This window comes from Triticum urartu, chromosome 6 (assembly GCF_003073215.2).
Source record: "Triticum urartu cultivar G1812 chromosome 6, Tu2.1, whole genome shotgun sequence".
NCBI lineage: Eukaryota > Viridiplantae > Streptophyta > Magnoliopsida > Poales > Poaceae > Triticum > Triticum urartu.
Window position 1 is genome coordinate 571646996 of NC_053027.1, and position 26316 is coordinate 571673311.

A 26316-nucleotide genomic window follows, 5' to 3' on the forward strand; every position below is an offset into this window, starting at 1 on the left:
AATTTTCAGTGTCCTGGTGTATAAATTTCTAATTCTTTGCATTCTATTTTCTCCATAATTTTAGTCATTGTCCAACAATTATTATTAGACATCTCAAATTAAAGATGCATGGTCGAAAGTTTATTTTTAATATATTGCAAATGAAGTTTTATATATATATATATATAGTTTTATATATTGCAAATGAATAGTAACACTATATATATCGCGCTATTCGTCACTCAGGTTGATGAATAGTTATTCTTTACCTCGTCTCTATTTTGACATCAATGCAATATATTTTTACGTTTCGTAAATTTTATCTTATTTCATACATAAAAAGAGGATGTAAGAAAATATGTACTTGCCGTAAAAAATATTTTATGTTACGTAAAATTACGAATATAAGAACATAGTGTAAAATATACATAAAATGTGATTTTTCTGGTCTTATAACCTATAATTTTATTTTTTTTTATACCAAAATTTACATATTGAATTAATATGCATGTAACTATTTATATTATAAACGTAATTTATTTAGGAAGCGATCGTAAGATTACCTCAGGTGAAGAATAATTTATTCTGCCCCCTGGATGATGAATAGTAATACTATATATATATTAGGTATCAATCATATATATTAGGTATCAAGCACACATACATACATACATATATTTGGTTACGTATCAATCATATAGTGTTACGACTTATGGGCCCACGTCGTCGAGTTCGCCCTAGGGCCCTCCGAAACATAGGGCCGGCCCTGGGTTCATGCAGATGGTGAGGCCATATAACTGCCCATTGGAAAATACGATGTCTAGTGGCCTCAGTTGATGAAGGTATTTCACCGTCCACCCACCGTCCGGACAAGCAATCCTGCAGAGGGCGACGTCATATCCATGTGTGATGGCCGCAAGAATGCTGCCGCTTGAGGTGGGGGATTCAGAGAAGACAACCTTTCGGATAAAACCAATCACGACCTCTGCGGGGAGCGGCACGTGGGCGCCAGACAAGAGGTTGAAGACCGCAAGCCGCATCTTGTGGCCAAGCGCAGCCACCCAACCGCCCTCGTAAGCTCCCACAAATTCGGAACAATTGCCAATCAACTGGCTTGGGAGCGGAATGCGCAAGACCATGCCATCCTCGGGGCAGTGCAGGCACCTGATTTCCCTGTCGTCGGCGATTGACCGGAGAAGAGGAGCCACGGGACGGCGGGCGGCGCAGCTGCTCGCCATGACCTGCATACGGCGGCGAAGCGGATGCGGTGGAGCGAGCCGGGGACCTTGGCGCCGACCACGCGGAGGAGATCGTGAGGGAGATCGGACCACTCGACTGACGCCATGGATGGCGCTGAAAGGTACGGCGTCGCCGCCGGTCAAGCAGAGAGCTAGCTAGGTTTTATTAAGAGAACAGGCAAGCGATGGACTGCAGCGTACGTCTCGCTAGCATAGCTAATACAGGAATCGCTTCCCTTTCTTTTTCTTTCTTCCAGGTGAAGAAAGAAAGTGTTCTCCCGCACACACAAAAAAGGAAACAAATTTTTTCGATACACAAATAAAACATAAAAAATAAAGGGTTGGATACAGGAATCGCTTTTCTTTCTTCCAGGTGAAGAAATAAAGGGTTGGATACAGGAATCACTTTTTTTAGGCAATTTTCTTTTGTTTTGTGAGAAACAGAATGATACTATCTCCGTCCGAAAAAGCCTGCCCTAAACTTGTTCCTCAAATAGATGTATCTAGCACTAACTTGGCGCTAGATACAATACTTTAAGGGACAAACTTTTCCGAACGGAGGGAGTACCTAGCTTTTTTTTAGGGGTGCACGGTAGCTAGCTTTTTTTTTGAAGGGTAAAGTCCATTTTATTCATCAAATTTCACATTTTTTTCAATAAAGGACATTTCATTTAATTGATATATCGAGGTGATACAAACGCATCGAAAGAATGCCCGGCCTCTGCATAGTACGATGCACACAGCCCATAAGTCCACCCGTCCGAAAAATACAAAATAAAAATTGTTTTACAACTAAAAAATAAATAAATCTGTCCAGCCTATGATGAGGCAGATCCTAACCGGAGATCACACCGTCATCCATGGGGGTAGAAAACCTCCCTGACCGAACGCTCCAGCCGCGTAGACGCCATCGAATTCCACATAAGGTGGGATAAAAGTTGGATCATGGGGTTGGACCAGCCAAATGTGGCGCCCCTGATCAAGTGAACACGAGTATCTAGCTAAACAATGAGCTTCGGCATTAGCGGCACGACCTGCAAAAATAAATTTACAATTGAAGCTATCTGCCCTCAGCTTAATCTCCTTGATAACAGACCCATAGTGACTAGCATTGTTCTTGTTAATGTCTTGCACCACCTGCCTTGAATCACTTGCGATGATGATGTTGTGGAGTACAAGGTCCTCGGCTAGAGCAAGGGCAGGACCTCTCTATAGGCGAGTGCTTCGAGTATTGCTGGATCGTGAATTGCTGGATCGTGAACACCCGTGATGACAAGTGAAGAACTGCCCAAGTATGAGCCATGTTCGTTGCGATACATCGCTGCCGCCGCACGCGCCTCCCCTGTTCCTATGAACGCTGGCGTCTACATGTATTTTCACAGACGCAGCTAGTGGCGCCTTTGGTCGGACTGTTGTCACGGTATTTCTTTTTCCAGAGGTAACGACAAGTTTCTCTACTTGTAACACATCAAGATCAGCAAATGAATCTTTCGATGAACGCTTGTGTTGCTTGAGGGCTCTGGAAAATGCCCACGTGGATAGCCTTTCGTCGAGCCCACCAAATAGCCCAAAGTGTGATTGGAAGCTTCACATATCCTATATACTTAAGAAGTTCACTCTCACTACTTGATTAACATGCAGACTACTACTTGATTAACATGCAGACTGTCCACATCATCACACATGACATGTCAGCATTTCTGTTACAAAATAAGCCAATCTCCAGCCGAACAGCCATCTTCCGATCAGAAAAGAATCGCATATATTTTTAATTCAGATTACTTCTTTTTATTCAACTGACCCTAAAAATACTGCAAGATCTTCTCCCCTTCCCCGGTCTCTTCCCCTTCTCGACCCTTTTAATCCCGTGCCTTCCAATCTCTCTTTCCCATAGTATGAGCGGCCGGGTGAGCGCAGCAGATGGATGGAGAAGGCTGCGAGGCGTCGATGGGGATAGATTGGAGCTCCTTTTGCAGTGACGGCTTGCTCCTTCTCTCTCTTCTGATTTGTGCATCTATTCATTGTTCCATTGATTTTTAAACTTTGATGTGGCCTCCTATGGCACTCTTTCAATATTTTTTCTACTGATCTTGATGTATACACAGAAAAAAGGGGCACTGATGTCACTGGAACCCCTTGCAAGAAAAAATAAGTTGCTGAAATTTTGCCATGATTTGTCTTTCGTCGTGCTTCCCGTGGACAGATTATAAAACGCCACGTGCTGCAGCCTATGATTCATAAGATAACAAATAAAAGTGGTATGGGGGCTAGCATTCTTCTACCAACTGTTTTTCTCTGTCGGTATTTTGATTTTCTTCATTTGTATTTCTCATGCAGTACTCTCGCCATCCAACGATCGCGCACCGCGTGATGTGTCTAACAGTAGCAACAGCCAGCTAAAGCCTCGGCTTAGTCAGGAGAAGGGGAGCATGGTTTCACGACATCTACAATGCAGTCAGCTACAGAAGAAAAGATACTGTTGTAACAACAGTATTTAGGTACACCGGAGATCCCAGATCAATTAAGGTCTGCAAACATGCTGTTGAGTTTGCGCAGAACATACAATTTTATTAACCATGTTGTCAGACCATTCAGGAAGACAATTCTATAATCCACTTGATGCAACTTCAGCTCTTTCATTCTCTTTTTAGGTTCACATTCGCGCATATCTTATTATCGTGCATTGGTGAAGATGTCCGATGAATTTACTTTATAAAATTGCAGAAGTTTGCTTTCATGAATGATGATGTATAGAAATGGTTATACATATATAGTAAGAAATTTAATTTTTAGATCAAAATATCTACCCATACCATGTAATATTTTAAGTATGTTCTCTCTTTCTCATTCTACAGGCTCAAGTGTCAACTACAAATTCTCCTGCTGGGGAATTGTTCGGTAGTGGCACTTCACTCCGCATTTGAATTGGTCAGGAGCTACCTCCCGAGTTATTTACTAGGCGGAGACCAGATTCGTTGCTTATTATGAGCGACGAGATAGATGAACATTCCGTAAGTTTGGCACCACCTCAATTTATGCCATTTTTGTAAAGCTACTAAACAGATCAGTGGATTACTTTGTTAATCTTTCAGCATAGGTACAATACATAATAATCATCACAAGTGGGAGCTCCCGAATGAAACATGTAAGATAAAACTAAATACTACATAAATGTTTAGAAGGTGAAACCGTACTATTCTATCAAGGCTAATACCATTTGTTTACTCCCTATTGGTGCATGGATCAAAGTAAATGTACATGTCAGTTGTGACGGACATTTTGCACAATCAAGACTTGGGTTATAGCTAGGTGGTGATGTTATAGTTGAAGCTTGAATATTTGTTCTGCGGGTCTCCAGTGTACCTAAATACTGTTGTTCGTCTATTCTCGAGACTTTCAATGATATAATCTAGGAAGGATCGTTCTTGCCTAAGTGCCTATGTAGCAGTACAGCCATATCATTCTGATGTATGGCTATCAACAGATAATCATTTATTCATGAGTTAATTACATGAAACCACAACTTCAGGTCAACTTATAACAGATTACCACAACTATTGGGTTATTTATCACAGAACCACAACTCGTGGGCTAATTGAAAACGCTGCACCCAAATCCTCATACCTGCCTCTCTAATTGCAAAACTGACAACTTGGGCCCATTTGTCAGGCCCGACGTGGCTGAAACTTGCCACGCCAGCAGCTCCAGAGTGGCACCCTGAGCCTCTCTCTTCGAATTAATTGGCCCGAGGCCCAAGCACGACGCTCCCCCTCCTCCTTCCCAATTTTTCTCCCTCGCACGAAAGGGAAGGAGACAGCAGCGATTTCGCGGCGGCGACGAGGGGATTCGGCCACGACCTGGCGGCGACATGGTGTGGAGCGATGCCATGTCTGGCCTCGAGTTAGTTCTCTTCCTCCCTCTTTTTACTCCGTCTAAATCTGCTAGTGGCGACTTGATTTGGTTGTGTATTTGGGGGAAAAACGGCGAGATTGTCTGTACTGGATGATCGTTGTAGGTGTTTTTGGCCGATGTAGTCAAAATCGACATTAGGCTTGTCATCTTTGTACAAAATGTTGAGACTTTCTTGCCAAATGTTGAATCGACCTAGGGTTTGCGAATTTAGTGAGGTTTAGAATTTCCGCTCTGATTATTGTTGTTCCAAGACAATTTTTTTTATTGTTTGCAGACCTGATGATCCACTGTGGTTAGTCAATTTTCTGTCTCATGAACTGGAGTGTGAGATCAGAACCATAGGCAGATCAGACATGTGCTATGAAAAGCTTCTTTTGTTGAAGGATTTATCAGGGTTCAGTTCTGATGAAGACATGTATTATTTTAGGGATGCAACAGCTGCTGGTTTAGATGGTTTGGAACTAATTGACAGTGAGCAGAAAGTAAAAGCAATGGTTATGCAGTATGAAAACTTGAGGGTTGTGGACATAAGAATCATGAAGTCAGAGTTCAGGGGGAAGAAAAGGAAATCAGCATATATGAATGATGTGTTGCCCTCTCAACAAAGTGTTAATCAGCAGAGCAAGGGCATAACAAGGGCAGTAGATCCTGCCAACATAGGCAATGGCGGAGCACACGAGGAAGGATTTTTGGAGGAAGAAAATTTGTCAGATGGAGGTTATGATGAAGAGGAACTTGAGAACTTGAGAGAGCTGAAGAGACAAAAAGAAGAACATCTTGAGGGTGACACAGATGTTGAGGAATTATTCCCAATGATTGATGATTTTAGTGTTATTGGCTCTATCGAGCCACCTGCTATGAAAGTGAATGTTCCTAAACCAAGTTCAAGCAGACCAAACAGAGGGCAAGCAAAATTCAGCAGAGCATCAGCTAGCATAGGCCCTGACAGACCAAACAAAGGAGAATCAACCTTCAGCAGAGGAGAAGAACAATTCAGTAGAGCATCAGCTAGCAAAGGACCTGAAATCAGAGCATCAGCTAGCAAAGTACCTGAAATCAGAGCATCAGCTAGCAAAGTACCTGACAGATCAGGGGGGAGAAAAGGAAGTACAGCGAAAAACCCATTTGAGGTGCCTGATTCAGACAGTGAAGACATTGGGGGAGATTTAATTGCTAGCGATGACGATGGATTTGAACAACCCATTTCACTGGCACCCAAGTTGTAGAAGAGAAGAGCAAAGCCATTAGCTCCTAGAGTATGGTTTGATGAGAGGAGGGAACTTGTTGGTGATCAGTTTTGTTTGAACATGTGTTTCCTAGATATTCACCAATTCAGAAGGGCACTCAAGGACTACCATATAAAAGAAAGCAGAGACTATATGTACCTAAGAAATGACAAAGACAGAGTGAATGTTTGTTGTGTGGAGGAGCATTGCCAATTCTATATGTCTACTTCAGGGATCAAAAAGGAGAAAACAGTTTGCATAAGGAAGATGACATTGCCACACACTTGTGGCATTACGTATGAGAGTTCAAGAATAAACAGCTCATGGCTCAGCAAGACTTATGAGGATAATTTCAGAAGTGATCCTGAATGGAAAGTCAGTGCTCTGATTGACAACACTAAGAGGCAGTTTGGTGTTGAGATCAATCCAATGATGGCATATAGGGAAAGGGCAAAGGCTGCAGATGTGGTACTTGGGAACCACAAGGCTCAGTATTATAGGATTAGAGACTACTTGCAAACTGTGATTGACACTAACCCAGGTTCAAGATGCATTGTCACAACAGAAATGCAAGAACCACCAGCTATGAACCCTAGATTTCATGGTTTATTTTACTGTATCAATGCTGCAAAGGAAGGTTTTTTAAATGGCTGCAGACCTTTCATTGGTCTTGATGGTTGCTTTGTCAAATTGACCACATGAGCTCAAGTGTTGGCTGCAACAGGAAGAGATGGCAATAATAATTTATTTCCTTTTGCATTTGCCATGGTGGGGAAGGAAGAGACAGAAACTTGGACATGGTTTCTAGAGCAACTTAGAGAAGCACTTGGTGGTGAAGCTGGACCACACGGCCAATTTACTTTCATGTCAGATAGACAAAAGGTATTTTTTTAACTTGTTGAACATAGTTGAGGCATAATTTGTATGCTTATAGTATAGTTGTTTAAACATTGTTGGGTCATAATTTGTATGCTTGTGGTCGAAGTCGAGAGTCTCGAGGTTGTTGTAAGGGTGGGTGGATACCTCTATCCATGTGGTCGTGTGTCTTTATCCATGTGGTCGTGTGTCTTTATCCATGTGGTTATTTAATATAGTTTCATAATACAATGTACTGTATTTAATACAATGTTTCTTGACTGCTAGGGCCTGCTCAATGCAATAGATGCTGTCTTTCCCAATTGTCCACAAAGGTTTTGCCTCAGGCACATTTATGCAAATTTCCAAACTGCTGGGCATAGGGGTGCTGATCTAAAGAAATTGATGGATAATGCTGCTTATTCATGAAACAAAAACTTCTTTGATGCTCACATGGCTGATTTGAAAAAAGAGAGTGAAAGTGCATGGGAATGGTTGAGCAACATACATCCTAAACACTGGGCCAGATGGGCAATGGACACTACATGCAAGACAGATTTAGTAGTCAACAACTTGAGTGAAGTTTTTAACAACTATATCCTGGATGTTAGAGATAAACCAATTGTCACCATGATAGACATCATAAGAACTAAACTACTGGTTAGATATGCCATAAATAGGGAAGGTGCAGCTGATTGTGCTTGGGAGATCACACCAACTTATGCCGAAAAACTAGAGTTGGAGAAAATGGCAGCCAAACCATGTAGGCCAGTTCATGCAGGGCAGGGACTGTATCAGGTAGCAAGTGGAGAGAGAACATATGCAGTCAACATTGTCGCTAGGACCTGTGGATGTAGAAAGTGGGACATCACAGGGGTGCCTTGCAAGCATGCAGTGTCTTGCATCTATAAGAGGAAGGAGCACCCAGAAGATTATATCAGTGACTTCTTCAAAAAACATATGTACCAACTTGCATACAACAACATGATCTATCCAGTGCCTGACAAAAGTGGTTGGACAAAGACTGACACAATACATTGATCCCCCTATTTTTACAAGGCATCCAGGTAGACCAAAGAAAAATAGAAGGAAGGGAATTCATGAGGTGCCACAGCCCAGTGGCAACAACAGGATGACAACCACAACCTGCTCAAACTGCAACCTACAAGGTCACAAGTACACGCACTGTGCTCAACCTTTGAGGCCTGACTTGGAGATTAGGAGAAATAAGCACAAAAGTAATAGAAGGATACCTGACTATGTTATAGCACAAGAGGAGGAAGATGTGGCGCAAGAGGAGGCATATGTTGAACAAGAAGGGCTTGGCCAACAAGAGGAGTATGTAGCACAACCAGAAAAGACAATGGAAGAACAACTAGAAGAACTAGCAGAGGCGGCAGAGAGAGAAGTTGCAGAGAAAGAAGCTCAAATTGCAGCTAAGCATGCTGCCCAGGTGGCTGCACAAAGATCAGCTGTTGCAGCCAAGAAAGCAGCTCAAAAGGCACTTGCAGCAGCTAAGAGGGCTGAACAAAAAGAAAAAACGGCAGCACTTCTAGCAGATCAAAGAGCACAAGCGGCAGCTCAGTTGACAACTGAGGAGTGTGAAGGAGCACAAGAACAAGCAGCAGAAAGAGTAAGATTTGTGCCAGCACCAAGAGGTGGAAGAGGAGCGACAAGAGGTGGAAGAGGAGGAAGAACAACAACTACAAGTGGCAGAACATCAGCAACATCTGCAAGAGGTGGAAGAACAACATCTGCAAGAGGTGGAAGAGCAACATCTGCCAGAGGTGGAAGAACAACATCTGCAATTTTACAACCAACTCCAACAAACATGGTAATTCACTAACTGTAGTAACCACCTATTTTTATTCCACTAACTGTTATTTCACTAACTGAAATAACTATATACTGCTATTTCACATGATACTAGCCTTGGCATCCTCCTGGCCCAAGCACTGGTGGAGGCAGGGGCATGGAAAAAATACCAATCACAAGAGGCAGGGGCACATCAACAAATGGCAGGATGATGGGCTACTTCACAGCCAGTGGGAACTACTAGGAAGAATGAAAATTAGCATCTTTTTGTGAAAACCAATTTCCATATACTTGTGAATGCGTGAAACCTTTTGGTGTCTTCCTGAGACTTGCTAGTGATAGTGCAGTTGATGTTATTTTGTAAGTGCAGTATTGTAAGTCTGGCGACAGAAAATCCTGATGTTATGCTAGTAAGTGCAGTGGCACAAATCATATTCTTAGTTTGTTCAAATATATGTTCAGTTTGTCCAGCATATGTGAGCCAGTATCATGTTCTGGTCATAGTCTTATTGACAAATGAAAATGCACAGGACACATACAAGATACTCTCAAATACCACATGTTTGAATTGTATTTAATCTCAAATACCACATGTTCTCTTCCACCAGATACATAAATACTCATAACACTCAAAGCCTAAACAGGAAAACAGAAACTAAAACTCCTCCAGCAAATGCAGCAACTGCCAGTTTGATTTTGTTATTGATATATTCTTCTTCCCTTCTGCCTCTTTCCTCTTCCTCTTCTCTTCATTGAAAAGAACCCAGATTTTGCTATGCTCCTCTTCAAATTTTGCTTCTAGCCTAGCCCACATTCTCTGCAATGCCCTTTGCATTTGCTCAGGCCACTCATCATCTAGCCAATACAGAAAGTCACACATGTCCTGGCCCTGAATTTTTTTTCAGAAAATGCAATTACATGCATAGCTCATAATAAACTAGCCCAACCAAATAAATTGCAGTGCCTTGTTCATCATCCAGCGAAAATGAAAGAACCTTACCATAGCCATGGCCAATGTGCATCTAAAAAAACAGAATATTGCCTCAATTCTTATCCCTAATTCCCAAACAAATACGCACCGGCTCAATTCAGACCCTATGTGCGCTGTCCTCTGCTTCAAATCCATAGCAGAGAGTATCCATTGATGGCAGAGAGAAATGGTTGTCTCCTTCCGACGCGGGCAGAGAAAGGAGTGGGCGGCAGCGCAGTCTTCGTGTGCAACGGCGGCGAGGCCTTCGCGTGCGGCGGCGCGGCCAGGCCCTCGCGTGCGGCGGGGTTGGCGGCGCGGTCTTCGTGTGCAGCGGTGGCGAGGCCTTCGCATGCGGCGGCGCGGTGAGGCCGAAGCATGCGGCGGCGCGGCGAGGCCCTCGCGTGCGGCGGGGTTGGCGGCGCTGACGGCGGCGAGGGTGGGACAGAAAATGGGGGAGAGTGGGAGGAGCCAGCTGCTGGCGTGGCAAGTTTCAGCCACGTCGGGCCTGACAAATGGGCCCAAGTTGTCAGTTTTGCAATTAGAAGAGGCAGGTATGAGGATTTGGGTGCAGCGTTTTCAATTAGCCCACGAGTTGTAGTTTTGTGATAAATAATTCAATAGTTGTGGTAATCTGTTAGTTGACCTGAAGTTGTGGTTTCATATAATTAACTCTTTATTTATTATTGTGCTGGTACTTTTAGAAGAGTTGTTTTGCGGAGTAACATATTTATTTAGACAATAGTTCCCGCAGCAACACGCGTGGAACCATCTAGTTCTACATGAGATAAGGAACTCATTGTTGCAAACGACCACTGTTTCGCGTGCGGTCATTTAATAAGATGGTCAGCGAGGTCACCATTATTGACCTTTTTTTAAGACAATCCACGAGTGCCCACATGCATCGGGACATGGTGAACCGGTCACGGGCCCTGGTTATTGGACCGCATCATCATATCTATCATAGCAGGCCTGGTTATCAGAGATTGCCCAACTTCAACGCAAAAAAAAAGGTAATTAAACCTAGAACTCCCGTCCCGTGACCTGATCGGAACTCAGCCAAACAAGTCTTCGATCGATCGTGGGCGCGGATCCATCGATGGGCCGCCGCCGGCGTCGTACCCCTAGCATCAAACCGATCACGCCATGGATGACGATGCCAGTCCGGTGGTCCGATCTCCCCGACGACCTCCTCCAGTTGGTCTACAGCAAGGTCGCCGGCCCGCTCAACCCGCGTCCGCTTCGCCGCCGTGTGCAGGTCGTGGCGAGCTTGTGCGATGACGTCGCCGCATGCGGCACCGCCCGTCCTCCCATGGCTCATGTTCAGCGACGCCCGCGAGGACGACAACAAGACGAAGGTGTACTGCCCCGAGGATGGGCGGGTCTTCCGCATGTCGCTGCCGAGCCAGGCGGTCGGCAGGCGGTTCGTGGGAGCCCATGACGGCGGCTGGGTCGCCGCGCTTGGGCACGACATGCAGCTCGCGGTCGTGAACCTCTTCTCCGGTGTGCCGCTCCCCGCAAAGAACATGTGCCACCTAGGCGACTGGGACAAGATTGGGAAGATTGTCTTTTCGGAATCCCCCACTTCAAGCGACTGCATCCTCGCCGCCGTCACCTCGGAAAGAATGTCCTCCTCCGTAGGATTGGTTGTCCGAACAGGGGATGGGCGGAAAAGGAACTCGGGCTGTACCTTGTGGACATTGTATTCTGCAACGGACAACTCTATGGCCTCACCGTCTCCGAGGAGCTGATCAGGTTTGAAATAGGAGTGGACAAACATGGCAGGGCGGTGCTCAGCAGCCAACCGCACACCATGTCCATCCGAGCGCGTCCCCGCAGCATCACGCAACTGAACAACATCATCGAGTTACACGGCAAGCTAGTGATGGTGGTGAGGAGATTGCCATCACATGAAGCCTTCCTTGAGCCTTTCTTCAAGGTGTTTGAGCTTGTTGATGAATCGACGACGGCAGAGTACGCTTACAAGTGGGAGGAGGTAATGAGTTTGGGTGACTATGCCATTTTTTTAGGGAAAACATGGTCCAAGGCTGTACATGTGCCATCTGTTGGACACGGTGGGTTACAGAGAAGTTGCATCTACATTACTGATGATATGGTGTGCTCCACATGGTTGGAAGATAATCGTCGTCATTTATTTCCTAAGAGTGATGATGCCATGTGGAAGATCAGATCATATGTAGTTGCTCGTGCTCCAGGTGGCATGTGGGTTCTCCCTCCGGATTTCTAGGCAACCAAGAGTAGTCTAGGATGGCAACTTCCGCTTAGTATATATGAGATATTAAAGTAAATTGAACCCTACAGATTATAAGAATAGTTGTAGTATACAAAGTCACAGCTGATGTAGAGGCATACCCGCCTCGTTAAAATAGTCATTATCAATCTATAGGATGGTTGCAATATTGTGTTGTGACCAAGGTTTTGGATCCCAAATAGGCAAATTTTCTCGTGGGTGGGCGATATTCCCGGTAACCACGGTTACTGAGAAATACCGAACAAATTTCGAACGAAATTTACAATTGAATTTTGAATTCAAACAATTTTAACTTAGATATAATAAATCCATGAACTGATGAGAGTCAGAAGAGAGGTAGTAGCTCAGTGGTAACTGAACTACGTGCGCAGTTAGCTGTGTTGAGGTCACGAGTTTGATTCTCTGGACTGTCATTTTTTTACTGCGCCAAAATAAGGGCGTTGCCTCAAATGAGAAACGAAGCTGATTTATTAGACCTTTAGCGTTCAAATTCAAATTATTCAAAAATTTCGGTATTTTTTGCTCGGGATTGGTATATCTCATGGGGCGGCGAGAAACGCGGTAACCGCCCGGTATCCGTTTTTCTCGGGCGGTACCCAAAACCATGGTTGTGACATATATATATAGGACGGCTGTTTGGGACACCTAGGTGCCCAGACACCTTGCCTAGATGCCGTTGGATCGTATCATGGTTTTGTTGTTGAGATGGCTGGCGAACTACTGGGTTTAACCCGTTAACAAATAGGGCTATGTTTGGCAATGATACCTCCATTGATATGAAAAACTTGCCTTAGTTTTGTTGCTGCTTCATACCTACGTACGCCAATCAAGAACATTCCAAAAGAAAACGCATGCATACCTTCATATGGGGAAGAATCATACCCGTGTATGTGACTTTATTACCTTCCAATTGTTTAGTCATGGCGTTCCTTTTATGGAAAGGATTAAAGCAGCCAAATTTATATGTGTCATCAATTGTCGGTTCGTGAAAAAAATTACTCATTATTTTACATCATCCCGAAAAAAGTAGTAAAAGGGGGAGCGATTTAGCGTTAGGTATATTAGGGAAACAATATACTCAGTGGAATCTTGCCGATGGGGGTATGCAAAAAAAAGTGTAGAATGGGTCACCTTTATTTGTGAACATGATTTAGTTGTGAACGTGATTTAAAGTATGCTTCCAAAGTTTTTTTTGTTTTCTCTCAAGATCTAATTCATGATAACTGTATCCACACCCACACCCACACGCACACGCACACGCACACGCACATGCACACCCACACGCACACACACACACACACTCAGACAGGTATTGCGCTTTTTATTATTTAGGATACTCTATTTTTTGCTGGGGTGTTATTTAGGATACTTGGTTAAACTTGTACGTATCATTTTTCAGAAAAAGTTGTACCTTGTCACACGTTTATGTGTCCATTAATTTATGTGTGTATCTTTCTATATTAACTAGATGTCCATCAATTCTTAGTTATGGGTAGTTGATACATAAGATTGATTATTAAGCCATGCATGACAACATTTTCACATAGGCAAAGCAAATGAAGACAGTCTTGCATGGCAACGTTTGTTTTAGCACAGTCTAAAATTCGTGTACCTTCATTTTTAGACGTGGATGTGTTTAGGTATATGAAGACTTTTTCTTTTGCCATTATTATCCAAATTAAAGAAATGGTAATAATTTAGTGAACGTGACTAGCTCATAAATTTCACAGACCAAATAAAATTACAAATGTCACTTAGTAACTCCTAAATTTCCAAGTTTATAGACCCGCAAATAACCCGCGTATATACACATACCTTTTTTATTTACTTATTTGTGATTTCACATACTACATGTCATCATGTATAGATGGATTATCATTTCATGTTGGGTGACTAAACACTACAAAACTACATGTAGGTCTTAGGTTTCCGCAAGTATCATGGATTTGTGGGTATAAATGCATACCTAGAAATCATTTACTGACTAGGTATATCATATCTCCGGTAATCATGTATAGATAGAATATGTACTCGCAATACAGTGAGGACGGTTTTAATTTCAATGGGTATATACTTAAAATACCTTAGCTCTGTAACTATAGAAATATTCTGTCGGACAGAAATAGATACCTCGGCTATGATATTGAAATGTGGGTATTAGATTCCTGTGCATCTATAACAATGGCGCGGAAATGTGGGTATTCTATACCAATGAAAGTGCAAGGTACCGTGACATAATCAGGCTGATAAACGTGGGTTCAGTGTGTACATACTCACAATACCATATGTCCTAATTAATATGCATCTTTTTTTCTTAAGCATGTACATACGTGTATTGCTGAGCTTCTACCAAGAATTAGAGTTTCAACAAAAAAAGCAACCATACTATTTGATTCTCATGTATCTTTTTAATTTGGCCATGCATATACACAACCGAATTACATTCCAATCATTCACAAAAAAGAGGTATTACATTCCAATTTACATGAAATAAGAAGGAATTTGCTACTGTGTTTGTAAGCACACATACAAGATCCACAAAGAGAAACAAATTTAATAAATCACAGGTATCTCCTTGTTGTTCTCTTGCATGTTATTTTAGTCCTTGCGTTGTCACACAAAGCCTTCCCGGTCAACCACAACATCTTTTAACAAGTGTGGTGGCTCAATGTGCTGCAGAACATTCTTCGTGTTGATCTATTTGAAAAGAACCACAAAAAATGAACTCAGGATCAAAAGGCATGCATAAAGTATCCAAATTGATGAACGGAAGAAAGCCTTGAACACAATGGTAAAAATGAGGGACAATAGTGCGATATATTGAAATAGTCTGATCATCCTAGGCATGTGAGAAAAAACGAGACATATATTAATAGCTCCATGAAATCATCATCATCGTGGTCTGCACAGGCAACCATCTTGCCACGACTAACCCCGGTAATTTCTTTCTTCTTCCAGTAGCACACTTTTGTAATCTCAGCATGGATATACCTACAGTTGGAAAAGAAAACAATCGGTTACCGCGACGGTGACAACGGCTACCACGGCCAAGATAAAATGATGGAAGGATCCAGATCACTTGGGTATGCTCGTCGTGTAGAAGAAGCACGATTGATTGATGATGACCTGGGTATACTCATGCATGGAGAAGACGAACCAAGGATAGGAGAAATCACAGGGGTATGCTCATGTAGAAGATGAATGAGGGAGACTGAATCACGTACATGTATGTAAAATGCGAGCTGGTGACCCGATTTCGTCCAACTTTAATTCGTCGGCCAAATTATGGCAAGTGCCTGGGCCCGTTTTTTCGGTAATTGATTTTGTCCAACTTTTATTCCTCGGCCAAATTATGGCAAGCATGGGTCTTTATTTTTGGGAAACATTCAAATTCAAGTGCATCTGTATTTTTGGAAACAATCAAATTATATGGCAACAGAGTAATGAGAAATATTATGGAAGGTCCTAATTCATGCGCATGTAATATACTTGGAAGGTGAGAATCGTGACTGAATAATGGTTTTAACGGGTACGGGCATTTGTAAACCCGATAAGCATTGATTGGATGATGAGTTGATCGAACGGCTGATGTCCTAGGTGCCTGGGCACCTAGGTGTCCCAGTTATTTTACCTATATATATATATACATACATATATATATATATATATGTAAATTGTTTAGGACGCCTAGGTGCCTGGCCTGTTATGGTAACTCATATTCAATAGTGCATGGCATACAATTGACAATTAATGGCTTTCCATATTTTGTTTGCATGCACTAGTAACCTAAATAGTCAATGATTTCTTTCCAAAACAAAAATAATCTGAACACTCACACTTGAATGCGTATATACACACATGTAACAAAGAGAAAACCATGTGTACATGTTTTTTGACCATGATACCAGTTAGTGGGTATTATACCTAATGAAAATATGTACGTTTAGTTTTATACTCAATAAAAATATACACATAAATGTCATAGATTTTAATAAGTACGTGTTGGTGTTATATTCAATAGAAATATACACATACATATACATACCTTAATGTGAATATACACATGAATATACATACCTCGATGTTAATATACACATGAGTATGTACGCATTGATGTTATACCCAATGAAAATATTCACATAAATATATATAACTCGATGTAAATTTTATTTGAATATAACCATAAATTTCACACCTTTTAATAAGTGGTAAATGTACCCGAGAAACCCACATATACATTTTATTAGACCGCGATATCAGTTAACGAGTACATACCTAATAAAAATATGCACATGTTGCTGTTATACCTAATAAAAATATGTACGTGTTGGTGTTATACCCAACGAGAATAAATATGTGTTGGTGTTATACTCGATGAAAATGTGTACGTGTTGGTGTATGTGGTAAAAATGTTGCGTAGTATTTTTCTAATTAATTTATCTTGCATCTATCATGCATGCCAAAAATTAATGTGGTAAAAAATATTGCGTAGTATTTTTCTAATTAATTTATCTTGCATCTATCATGCATGCCAAAAATTATGATAAATAAATAATTACAATTTCCTATTAAGAAGGGATAAATAATGACACGTATTAATTAGAAAACCATTATTACTTCCCGCAACAGTAATGCCATGCAAACAAATAGGAAAGTAGTAATGCAGGTATGCATGCAAAATTTAAACACATCTTATTAACAAAAACTAGTGTGATCCAACGGTATCTAGGCGAGGAGCCTGGGCACCTAAGTGTCCCAAACTGTCGTCCTATATATATATATATATATATATATATATATATATATATATATATATATATATATATAGACACACACACACAAAAAAAAATTATGAATCATTCATTCTTGTCTTACTATTGTCACTTAATGTTTTTGGCTATGTATCTCGACAATACATTTTGACTTTATATGCTAAGATCAGTTTCAGATTCATGTTAATAACTTGTATTCCCTCTGTACTGCAATACTTGTAGCGGGGAACTTGTACTAGTTTCCACCAACTATAAGTATTTCGGTAGAGAGGGGGCTATCATTCAATGACACATACCCTAACACATATAGAGATTCATGATCCTTGTGTAATTCAAACAAGCACCTAGATGACATATGGTTCAAGTGCAGACTGTGTAGCAAGACATACTAGTGGTGAAACACAAGCATGATGTTGTCGTCAAATCGGATGACCACCAGCGGCACCATTCGTAGAATAGGTCTCGTTGCTCCCACACACACTCATGGAGGGGTAAAATTTTTTTCTCTATAGGGTATATACACATCATATACATTATTTGATCGACCATCGTGCTAGCCTTTGGCTCCATTATTTCAACTGATGGCTTTAATTTGCTATGGGTTGCAGTTGAAAACTTATATACAACGTCCTAGCCTTTGACTGTACGTATAGCAAGTTCTGGAGGCTGTGTGCGTCTACGGTTTCAGGTCGGATCCCTCTGGATTCAGTGCTTGGAAGCCGGAGGTGAGAGCAAGGTGATGGCGTCTGTCGTTGGCTTTAGGAAAGATCATCCTGGATCCGGCTTAGCGGCCGGCTAGGTTCACAATATAGTGGAATCTTATGAACCATCAATGACATGTTATACAAATATAACTAAATCTAGGTACGATATACTCCCTAAGTTGAGAGACTTATTTTGGGATGGAGGGAGTATGTCTTAATTCAGTTAACTGTATCAAACATTAATAAAATCAATTATTAAAAAGATATGTCCAAATTATATAGTACTCCCTCTGTAAAGAAATATAAGAGTGTTTAGATTACTACTTTAGTGATCTAAACGCTCTTATATTTGTTTACGGAGGGAGTACTTTGGTATCTGCCAGATAATTTGTTGTGCGCTGGGAAAATTGGAAAACCAGAAGCGGAGGTGGAGTCAGGTAGGACAAAAGAAAGGACATAAGACAAAATTTCATATATTTTTAACGTAGGCGAGATTTTACAAAACTAAATGATGAGTCGGAGAAAAACGTTATCTGAGTTAAGCACACACAGATGCTTAGAGTTCAACTCACACGGGGAGGGAGCTGTCCGTTGATCAGACCATGTGAAAAATGCCTGACTTGCCTTCAGGGATTCTGCCGCTGCTACAAGTTTTCAGTGTCAGTTTAGTGCAAAAAATACTCAGGCAATGGTAGTTTTGTTTGTATTGATTGAGATGAGGGTTTATTGCTTTATCTGACAGAAAATAGTTAGACCTCAGTGTTGATGCATCATTAAATTGCAGTGGTTCATGAGTGTCTCACTAAGAACTGCCAGCCAAGATGTTGAGTATTCCGAGTTTCTGACGCATTAATATTGCTGCTTTGCAGCTACAAACTATGGAGATGTTATCCATCAGTGAAGATAATTCCACAGTAAATATGCAGCAAGCATTTACGCTGTCCATATAATTTAGTATGCCATATCTTTTGGTGCATAAATAATGACATCCAATCATATCTCAAAAAATCTTATAAATCAAGTTGTAGGACATTTGTCTATCCTCCTTGATTTGGTCTTCATACAGTACAGTTAATGTGAACACCCTCACGTTTTGGCCTTCTAACTTGTAGGGTGTTGATAATGTAATAAAGAAAAACTATCAAGACTTGTGCATAAACATCAATACACTGTGTATACGATCATCACAATTGTATATTTTTACAAGGAAAATGGCAAATCGATCTTAATGCCTGTGAAATCATTTATTCAACTGATGCAGGTATATCATTTCATACCTTTCGTGCTAACCCTATGCCGCCAAGACCATAACAAGGACAGAGTCAACATTCATGTTTTGATCCCTTCAAATGGCAGGGAGAATACTGAACGTCAGAACATCCAAAGCATTTCCTTAAGACTACTGTACAGACATGAACACAATATCTATAGGGTAATCACAATTGTGTCTCTCTTTTTTTCACAGGGAAAACGATGATCCATCGTCGTGTAATAGTGTCTGTGAAGTCACTTATTTGATTATTGCAGGTAGATCATTCCATACCTTTCGTGCTAATCGTATCATATGTTGCCGAGACAACCGTAACATGGACGGACAGCGGCTACTTGACCAGGCCTAGGCTGAGGATGCCGAAGGAGGTATGGGGCCAATCCTTTTCCTTGGCCTTTGTCAGCATGGCTCTGCCCCAGGACACCCACCCCTCCCATGGCATCCTCTTGTCCCAGCTGCTCCCCCACTCCAGCAGCAGCTTCAGCCCTTCCTCCGCCTGCTCCTGTGCCTCCTCGTACATCTCCGCGTTCAGGCACATCTGCGCAAGCACCAGCCGTGGCTCCCCCACGAACGGGTTCTTGGCGACGCTCTGCCGGAGCAGCTCCTCCACTTTGGACCGGTCCGTCGCCTCCTCGTCGCTGCACACCGCCTCCCAGTAGAGGTCTCGCGCCGCCTTCTGGTCGTCGGCGTCCAGGACCTTCGTGAAGCCATCGAACACCGGAGGGATCACCAGGGCGATGTCCTCGTCGCGTGTGGCAGAGTCGTCGCCTTCCTTGCCGGTGGTGTGTGCTCGGTGAGCTATGTATATCTCCTCCTCGCGAACAATTAGGCTGTAGAGCACACCCATGCGGGAGATGGACGTGGTCCAAAGGCCGGGCTTGCCTGTGCCAGGCCACAGTGACGTCCAGGTGTTGCCTCGGTACTCAAGGCGGCCGTTGGCGTTGTCAAAGAGGCGGTCCTGCCAGTCAAAAAGCTGGTCGCTGAAGTCTGCCATTGTCATCATGAGGAATGTCGCCGCTACCCGCCTAGAGAGAGCCACATCCTCACCAGTCCTGCACGTAACGATTTACATTAGGTGCACAGTAGAAGCAGAGCAATCTTTTCTGAACTCCAAATTCTCATTCAGTTTGGATAAGGTGCAGAGACTAGCTCGTTTGCTTAGCAAATCCCTTTTGCACAGCAGAAGCAGTACCGCCTTTTCTGAAATCAAAATTCTCACTTTTTTTAGAACTATCAAAATTCTTATTGGGTTCGGATTAAGGTGCGGCTACTAGTTTGCATGGCAATTGCCCTTTTGCTTCACTCGGCTTCCAACTTCAGAACAGATTTTTTTTATTCAAATTTAACATATCTTGGCAAGATGCCACATAATCTTGCAAATTTGGCATAACGAAGTTTTTCTCTCACAGCAACATGAGTGAGGTTTTTAACTGTATAATTTTCCTGTAACAAAGTTGTGAGATACAAAATTTTCCTAATCCTGAATTTTGATAAACACTGCATGAATGCCTAATCCTGAATCTTACAACTTGTAATGATCAATGAAACAAGAGTACTTGATCCTCAATTTTTAATCTATCATCTCGCTCAAGTTAAGTACTACTCCCTCTGTAAACTAATATAAGAGCGTTTAGATAACTAAAATAGTGATCCAAATGCTCTTATATTAGTTTACGGAGGGAGTAGTATATACTGTATTTTCCAAGAAACACTACAGAACAGTGTCTAATTCAGTTATCTGAACCTGAGCACTGATTTCCTTCAGGCAAGCAACAGAACACGCACACACCTGATGTGCTTGACGGTGATTCCGTCGGCGGGGAGGAGGCGCTGGATCTTGCGGCGCCAGGGCTCGTCGTCGTTGAACACGCCGCGGCGGGCGTCCCGGAGGGACTCCTCGGAGCGGGCCAGGTCGGCGACGAGCTCACCATCGTCGTAGTGGAAGAGCAGGTCGTCGTGGACGAGCTGCTGGCGCGGGACGACGCAGAAGAGGTGTACGAGCCGCTCCGCCTCGTCCCCGACGACGGCGGCGACGCGGGCGCGGCCGACGTCGGGCTCGAAGATGGCGAGGTTGACGTAGGAGTTGGAGTAGGCGGAGTGGTAGAGGCCGCAGCGCGCGACGGCGTCGGGCGCGCCCCAGAGGCGCAGGATCCGGTAGACCTCGAGCAGGTGGGCGAGGAAGGTGCCGTGCTTGTGCCAGCACTCGCCGGCGCCCGCGGCGCGCAGCACGGCGGTGAGGGCCGGCAGGGCCGGGTCGCCGCACTGGTCCTCCTCGCCCCGCAGGTACGGGCGCGCGGCTGCCAGCGCGTCGGCGAAGGTGGTGCGTGACGCCATGGGTGTCGCGGTCGTCGCCGGCGGGTGGGGAGAGATCGGGGGCGGGGCAGGGCCGGAGGATGATGCCAAAGTTGTCTGTTTTGTTTAGCTGCTGGGCGGCTGGGCCACCAGTTGCCCACTTGCTACTCCACTCTCTGGAGGATGTGGATAGACAACCTTTGGCATAGAGAAGAGGTTGCCAGCAATAGAGAAACGTGTTGAAACATTCAAAAAAGAGAAACGTGTTGGACCAAAGTGAGGTAAAATGTTTGTCTTGTTCTAGCTAGTTTCTTATTTTTGGGTATGCATTCCAATTCGGTAATTTTCATTTTCTGCTTTACATTTGAACTTTCTAATTTTTTTTTGCACGACTCCAATTGTAGTTAGTGCACGACTAAGGCGTAACCCCCTCCCAGTTTAAAGGCGGGAATTAGAGATCACATAAGTATAGAATTTTGAGTGTATGCAACTTTTTTCTTTGTGAAGGAGAATTCTCCTTGCAAAAATAATATTTACAAACTGGTTCAAGGAGAATTCCGTCCTCATATCTGACTTGTACAAGCCAATATCGTGTTGTGAGCCTAGATAAATGTTGCATCTACATGTGTCCTCGAGCCAACGAGTCATTGTAACTATGGTCGAGAAGTCATTACATTGCCATCAGATGCCGGCGATGACCCGAGTATGGACCATCAACTTGGAGAAGAAGGTGCAAGCAAGACGAGCAAAACCATCCCCACATCGAAGCCGAAAGTGTCACTGACGGTGTCCTGGACTAGGGGGTACTCACCACGTCGTCTCCCGATCTATTAGATTGGGCCGAGGACCCCCGTGGTCGTATACTCATGGGCCAGTTCGGACGGCTACCGCATACAAGGAAGATTCCACAAGACTTGGCGATCAAGACAAGGACTTCTCCCCACCGGCGTATTCGGCTAGGACCCTTGTTATCCTAGGCCTCCGATGCATTATATAAACCGAGGCCAGGCTAGTCGATAGATATACAATGTATACATACAATCATATCATAGGCTAGCTTCTAGGGTTTAGCCTCTACGATCTCGTGGTAGATCAACTCTTGTACTACCCATATCATCAATATTAATCAAGCAGGACGTAGGGTTTTACCTCCATCAAGAGGGCCCGAACCTGGGTAAAACTTCGTGTCCCCTGCCTCCTGTTACCATCGATCCTAGACGCACAGTTCGGGACCCCCTACCCGAGATCCGCCGGTTTTGACACCGACATTGGTGCTTTCATTGAGAGTTCCGCTGCGTGATCGACAAAAGGATCGATGGCTCGCCTGCAGATCAACTGCGACTTCGGCATCTTCGTCACCAGCTCGACTGGTCACCTTGGTTCGACCAAAAATTGCGCCCTGTGTTCGGATCACCATGTCCGGACGAGGGCCTTCATCAAACATCAACTCCGATCTCTATCAAGATCACGGAGGAATCATTTATGGAGCTCGGGGGCTCAACGTCAACATTGCCCTCAAGCAACCATGCTGTTTTTCTGGACAGCGAACTCGTATCTACCACCACCACCTCCTCGAGTATCGCTTTGACGATCGCTTTGGTGGAATTGCGTGGAATTGAGTCTACAACAACCCTGGAAAATTTCGTCGAGTTTCGATGGAGGAATCTCTGGCAATCCACGATATACCGGAGCCCTGTCAAATCTGGACGGGAATTTGGATGAGTTTAGGGCGTGGTGTCCAGCTTCTAGTTCGGACGTCCTTTGGAAGATCCAACCGTTGATCGGCTGCGGAATTCCTATATCTACCACCTCTCAAAATTTCGGCTTGATCCGATCGTCCAAACTCCGGGAACCTTCCGATTAGTGCATCACTTTTCGGATCTGTTTTCTGCGCGAAAACGAATCCGACCCGAGTTCATCTTTTTTATGAACAGGATTTCGGACATCCCTTTTGAAGGAAGTTTTGTATGGGGTATTGTATTTTGTTCCCGAACACATCCCACTAACTGTAAGATCTTTTGAACATGATCTTCAACATCATGCTGGTATCAAACCAGTCCGGCAATATTACTCCACGGCTGCCGACCTGCGCTAGACACGGCGTTACTTTGTTGAGCCGAGCTCAACTTCTTCGGATCATCATCTCGGCAAGCCGAACAAGAGCCCGGCATCGCGAAGGATAAATCATCACCAACATCGCCGCCCCACGGATTACACGGAGCGGGCATACCGGCATCGCCGCACGGTCGCTTTATCAAGCCGGCATCGACCACGTCATGACCTGCATCGACATGGCCGCACTATTGCTTCTTCAAGCTAGTGTCCATCACATCGGCCTACTTCGACTCATCGGCTGACATCGAGGCTTTGACATCTCGGCTGGACCGGGGGCTTCGCCATCTCTTCATCAACCTACTCCGGACACTTCGGCGTCACTAGCCGACCAGCTCCGTCACGTTAGCTGGGCCGAGGGCTTTGCCTCGGCGAGTCAACCTTTACCAGCATTGCCATGCCGTCGTTTTATCGCCCATCAGGCAATGGGTGTGCGGAGCGGGTCCCAATTTTAGGAATCACCTTCCTTCAGATTGCTACAACAAATAAACCAGGTGCTATTAATCCCAGTATTTTTTGCTTGTTTGGGTTCATTTTTTCCAAGGAATTATTACTCTGGTTTGTCCGTCATATGTACACAGGTCTATCAAATGGTGGCTGCATTAACGACAGTCGCATGGTGGTTCGGTCAGTTTCCGTACATAGTCCGGCGAACGCCGTACTCGGAGCTCGGACCGACCTGCGAATTCAGGCTTTGCCACGCCTTTACCGCATCACGCTAACACCCTGCATCGACTTGACTTCGGCGCCAGGCCATATTTCTTTTATTACTCACTTTGCATAAATTATTTATTATGCAACGATTTTTTTAATTATCATTATTACTATTATCTCCGGTTTGCACTATTTTTTGTGCACAGGAAAATGATCCGGAGACTTCGGCGTCACTATGCCGGTCTGCATTGATCGTGCTATGTCACCACTTCGGCGTGTCAAGCTCTCCGCTCCGCCACCTCAAGACCGGCTTGAGGGATGGAACCTTGCCCCGCATCAAGCTCGGACCGCGTCATCAATATCGAACACATTAACCAGCTAAGTCGCTTTCATGCTCAAAGCTTTAATTTCTAACTTGCGTTCGGTTCGACCAAGCATTATACTTTTTTGGAAAAAAGTTGCTTCTAAAAAATTTCCTTGTCCAAACTTTGTTTGTGACGCATAAATTCAAATACCCCGTTTACTTGGGGGCTGCCTTTATGAAGCTTTTCCTGTTGCATATGATTATACTTGTACGGCTTCGTTCCTTGTTCGTGTATTACGCCACAATATGCACCACATTGACTTAAGCGATTTGCAAGCTGGGTTGCCTCGCTCCTGTGTTTACCCCTACGTTCCCGATTGTTCGGCTAGGGAGTAAAGGGAGCACCTCTGCGATTGTCACGATCGGGTCACCCGAGCCGGACCTCAGACTGGGTGAAGCCGAAAGCTAGCGCTCTTATAGTTATTCAATGATGGTAGGCACACAACGGAACTCATGAGTACAAAAAATCTATTGCACAAGTCTCATAATAACAATGAGCACCGAAGAAAGGTATCGGTGGGGGTACTATTTTCTTCGAAGATGCTTCTTACTCTTCGCAGTAATATATCATAAGTTCCCTGAGCGTGCTGTGTCTGTTATAGCCTTATAGCCTGATTGCCTGGTTATTGGAAACACCGTCGATATTCTCGACCGATGGAGTACATAACACTTTTCGGTCCTTAACCGAAGAGGGAGAAGCCGACGGTCGGTTAAGACGCGTTTAAAGTTCGGTTGAACATAGATATGATATAAGTACTTCGGTACATGCAATCATTCTTCTACCCAAGTCACTTGGGGGCTCTTAAGTTTATTTGAGCCGTTTTATAATAAGTGTTCTTCTTCTCAGTCGTTGCAAAGTTCTATTATTATTATTTATCACTCCTTTTTTCGACGCGAGTGTGCGGTCACTAGCTGGGGAGCCTAATTTCTCTCTCAAAGCCGCTAGAGTTTAGTTTGCTAAACTGGCCTAATGAGAAGTACTCCGCCCTCGGGATAGGAGGTTGAAGCCGTAGGCTGACCCGCTCGAAGTCTTGAGATAGGATGTGTCATGTTAAAGGACGACAGAAGCACTTCTTTTTTCTAAGACCAATTTTCGGATTGGCACCGAACACTTGATCTTGTTCGGACGTCATGTTTTTACTGATGTTTCTTGGTTTTCCAAGCTTTTTGGCACTTTTAAACTATTTGTGCTTTTCCAGCATTAGTCTCGCAGTGCAACGTCGGACACCTTTAGGGATTCGGCAAAAACATTCTCAGATATTGCTATATATGCATCGGTTTCGAATTGTGTCTTCGATCAATAGTTGGGTTGCTCGGCTCCTGCACTTGCTTCCTACGTTCCGTTTTGTTCGGCTAGGCGTGCAAAGGGAGAACCGCTGCGATTGTGCTTCCAGCTCACATGGTTAAGCACCTCAGTGGAGAAACCGAAAACTGACTTTCACAATAAGCGTAAACTGGTCAGCGATCCGATGAGTATGTTAAATGATGGGCCATTCATAACATTGGCCGAAGTGTTTACGGCTTGACCTCGACTGTCGCCGAACACTACCGGGGGCTATTAACTGGCCTCCCAAACTAAATCCTCGATATTTTGCTCTTACATTCGAGCTGAGGTTTCATGATCATGCTTAGCATGACAACCCAAAGAAAGGAACCAATAGCGGGACTATTTTCTTTGGAATACATTTCTTCTGTTAAACAGTAATATAACTCTCTGCGTACCTTTGTGTATAAAACTGTGTGGCCAGATTGCCTTGTTTGTCATAAATCTTTGCCCTCATAAAGGCTTTATAAAGTAGGACAAACACTCCTCGGCTACTGGCCAAGGAGGTGGCAGCCGATGGTCGGTCAACAAAGTTTTGTACAATGCGGATCCGAGCATTA

General features: G+C 43.7%; 1 protein-coding gene across 1 annotated transcript; it reads right to left on the reverse strand.

Moving 5' to 3' along the window:
* Positions 1–18895: 18895 nt before the first annotated feature.
* LOC125515607 lies at positions 18896–21482 on the reverse strand. Its single transcript, XM_048681107.1, has 2 exons — positions 20800–21482; positions 18896–20062 (listed from the first exon to the last, which is right to left on the reverse strand). The coding sequence occupies exons 1-2, from the start codon at positions 21342–21344 to the stop codon at positions 19342–19344; spliced, it is 1266 nt and encodes a 421-aa protein (XP_048537064.1). The 5' UTR covers positions 21345–21482; the 3' UTR covers positions 18896–19341.
* Between the last annotated feature and the right edge of the window lie 4834 nt (positions 21483–26316).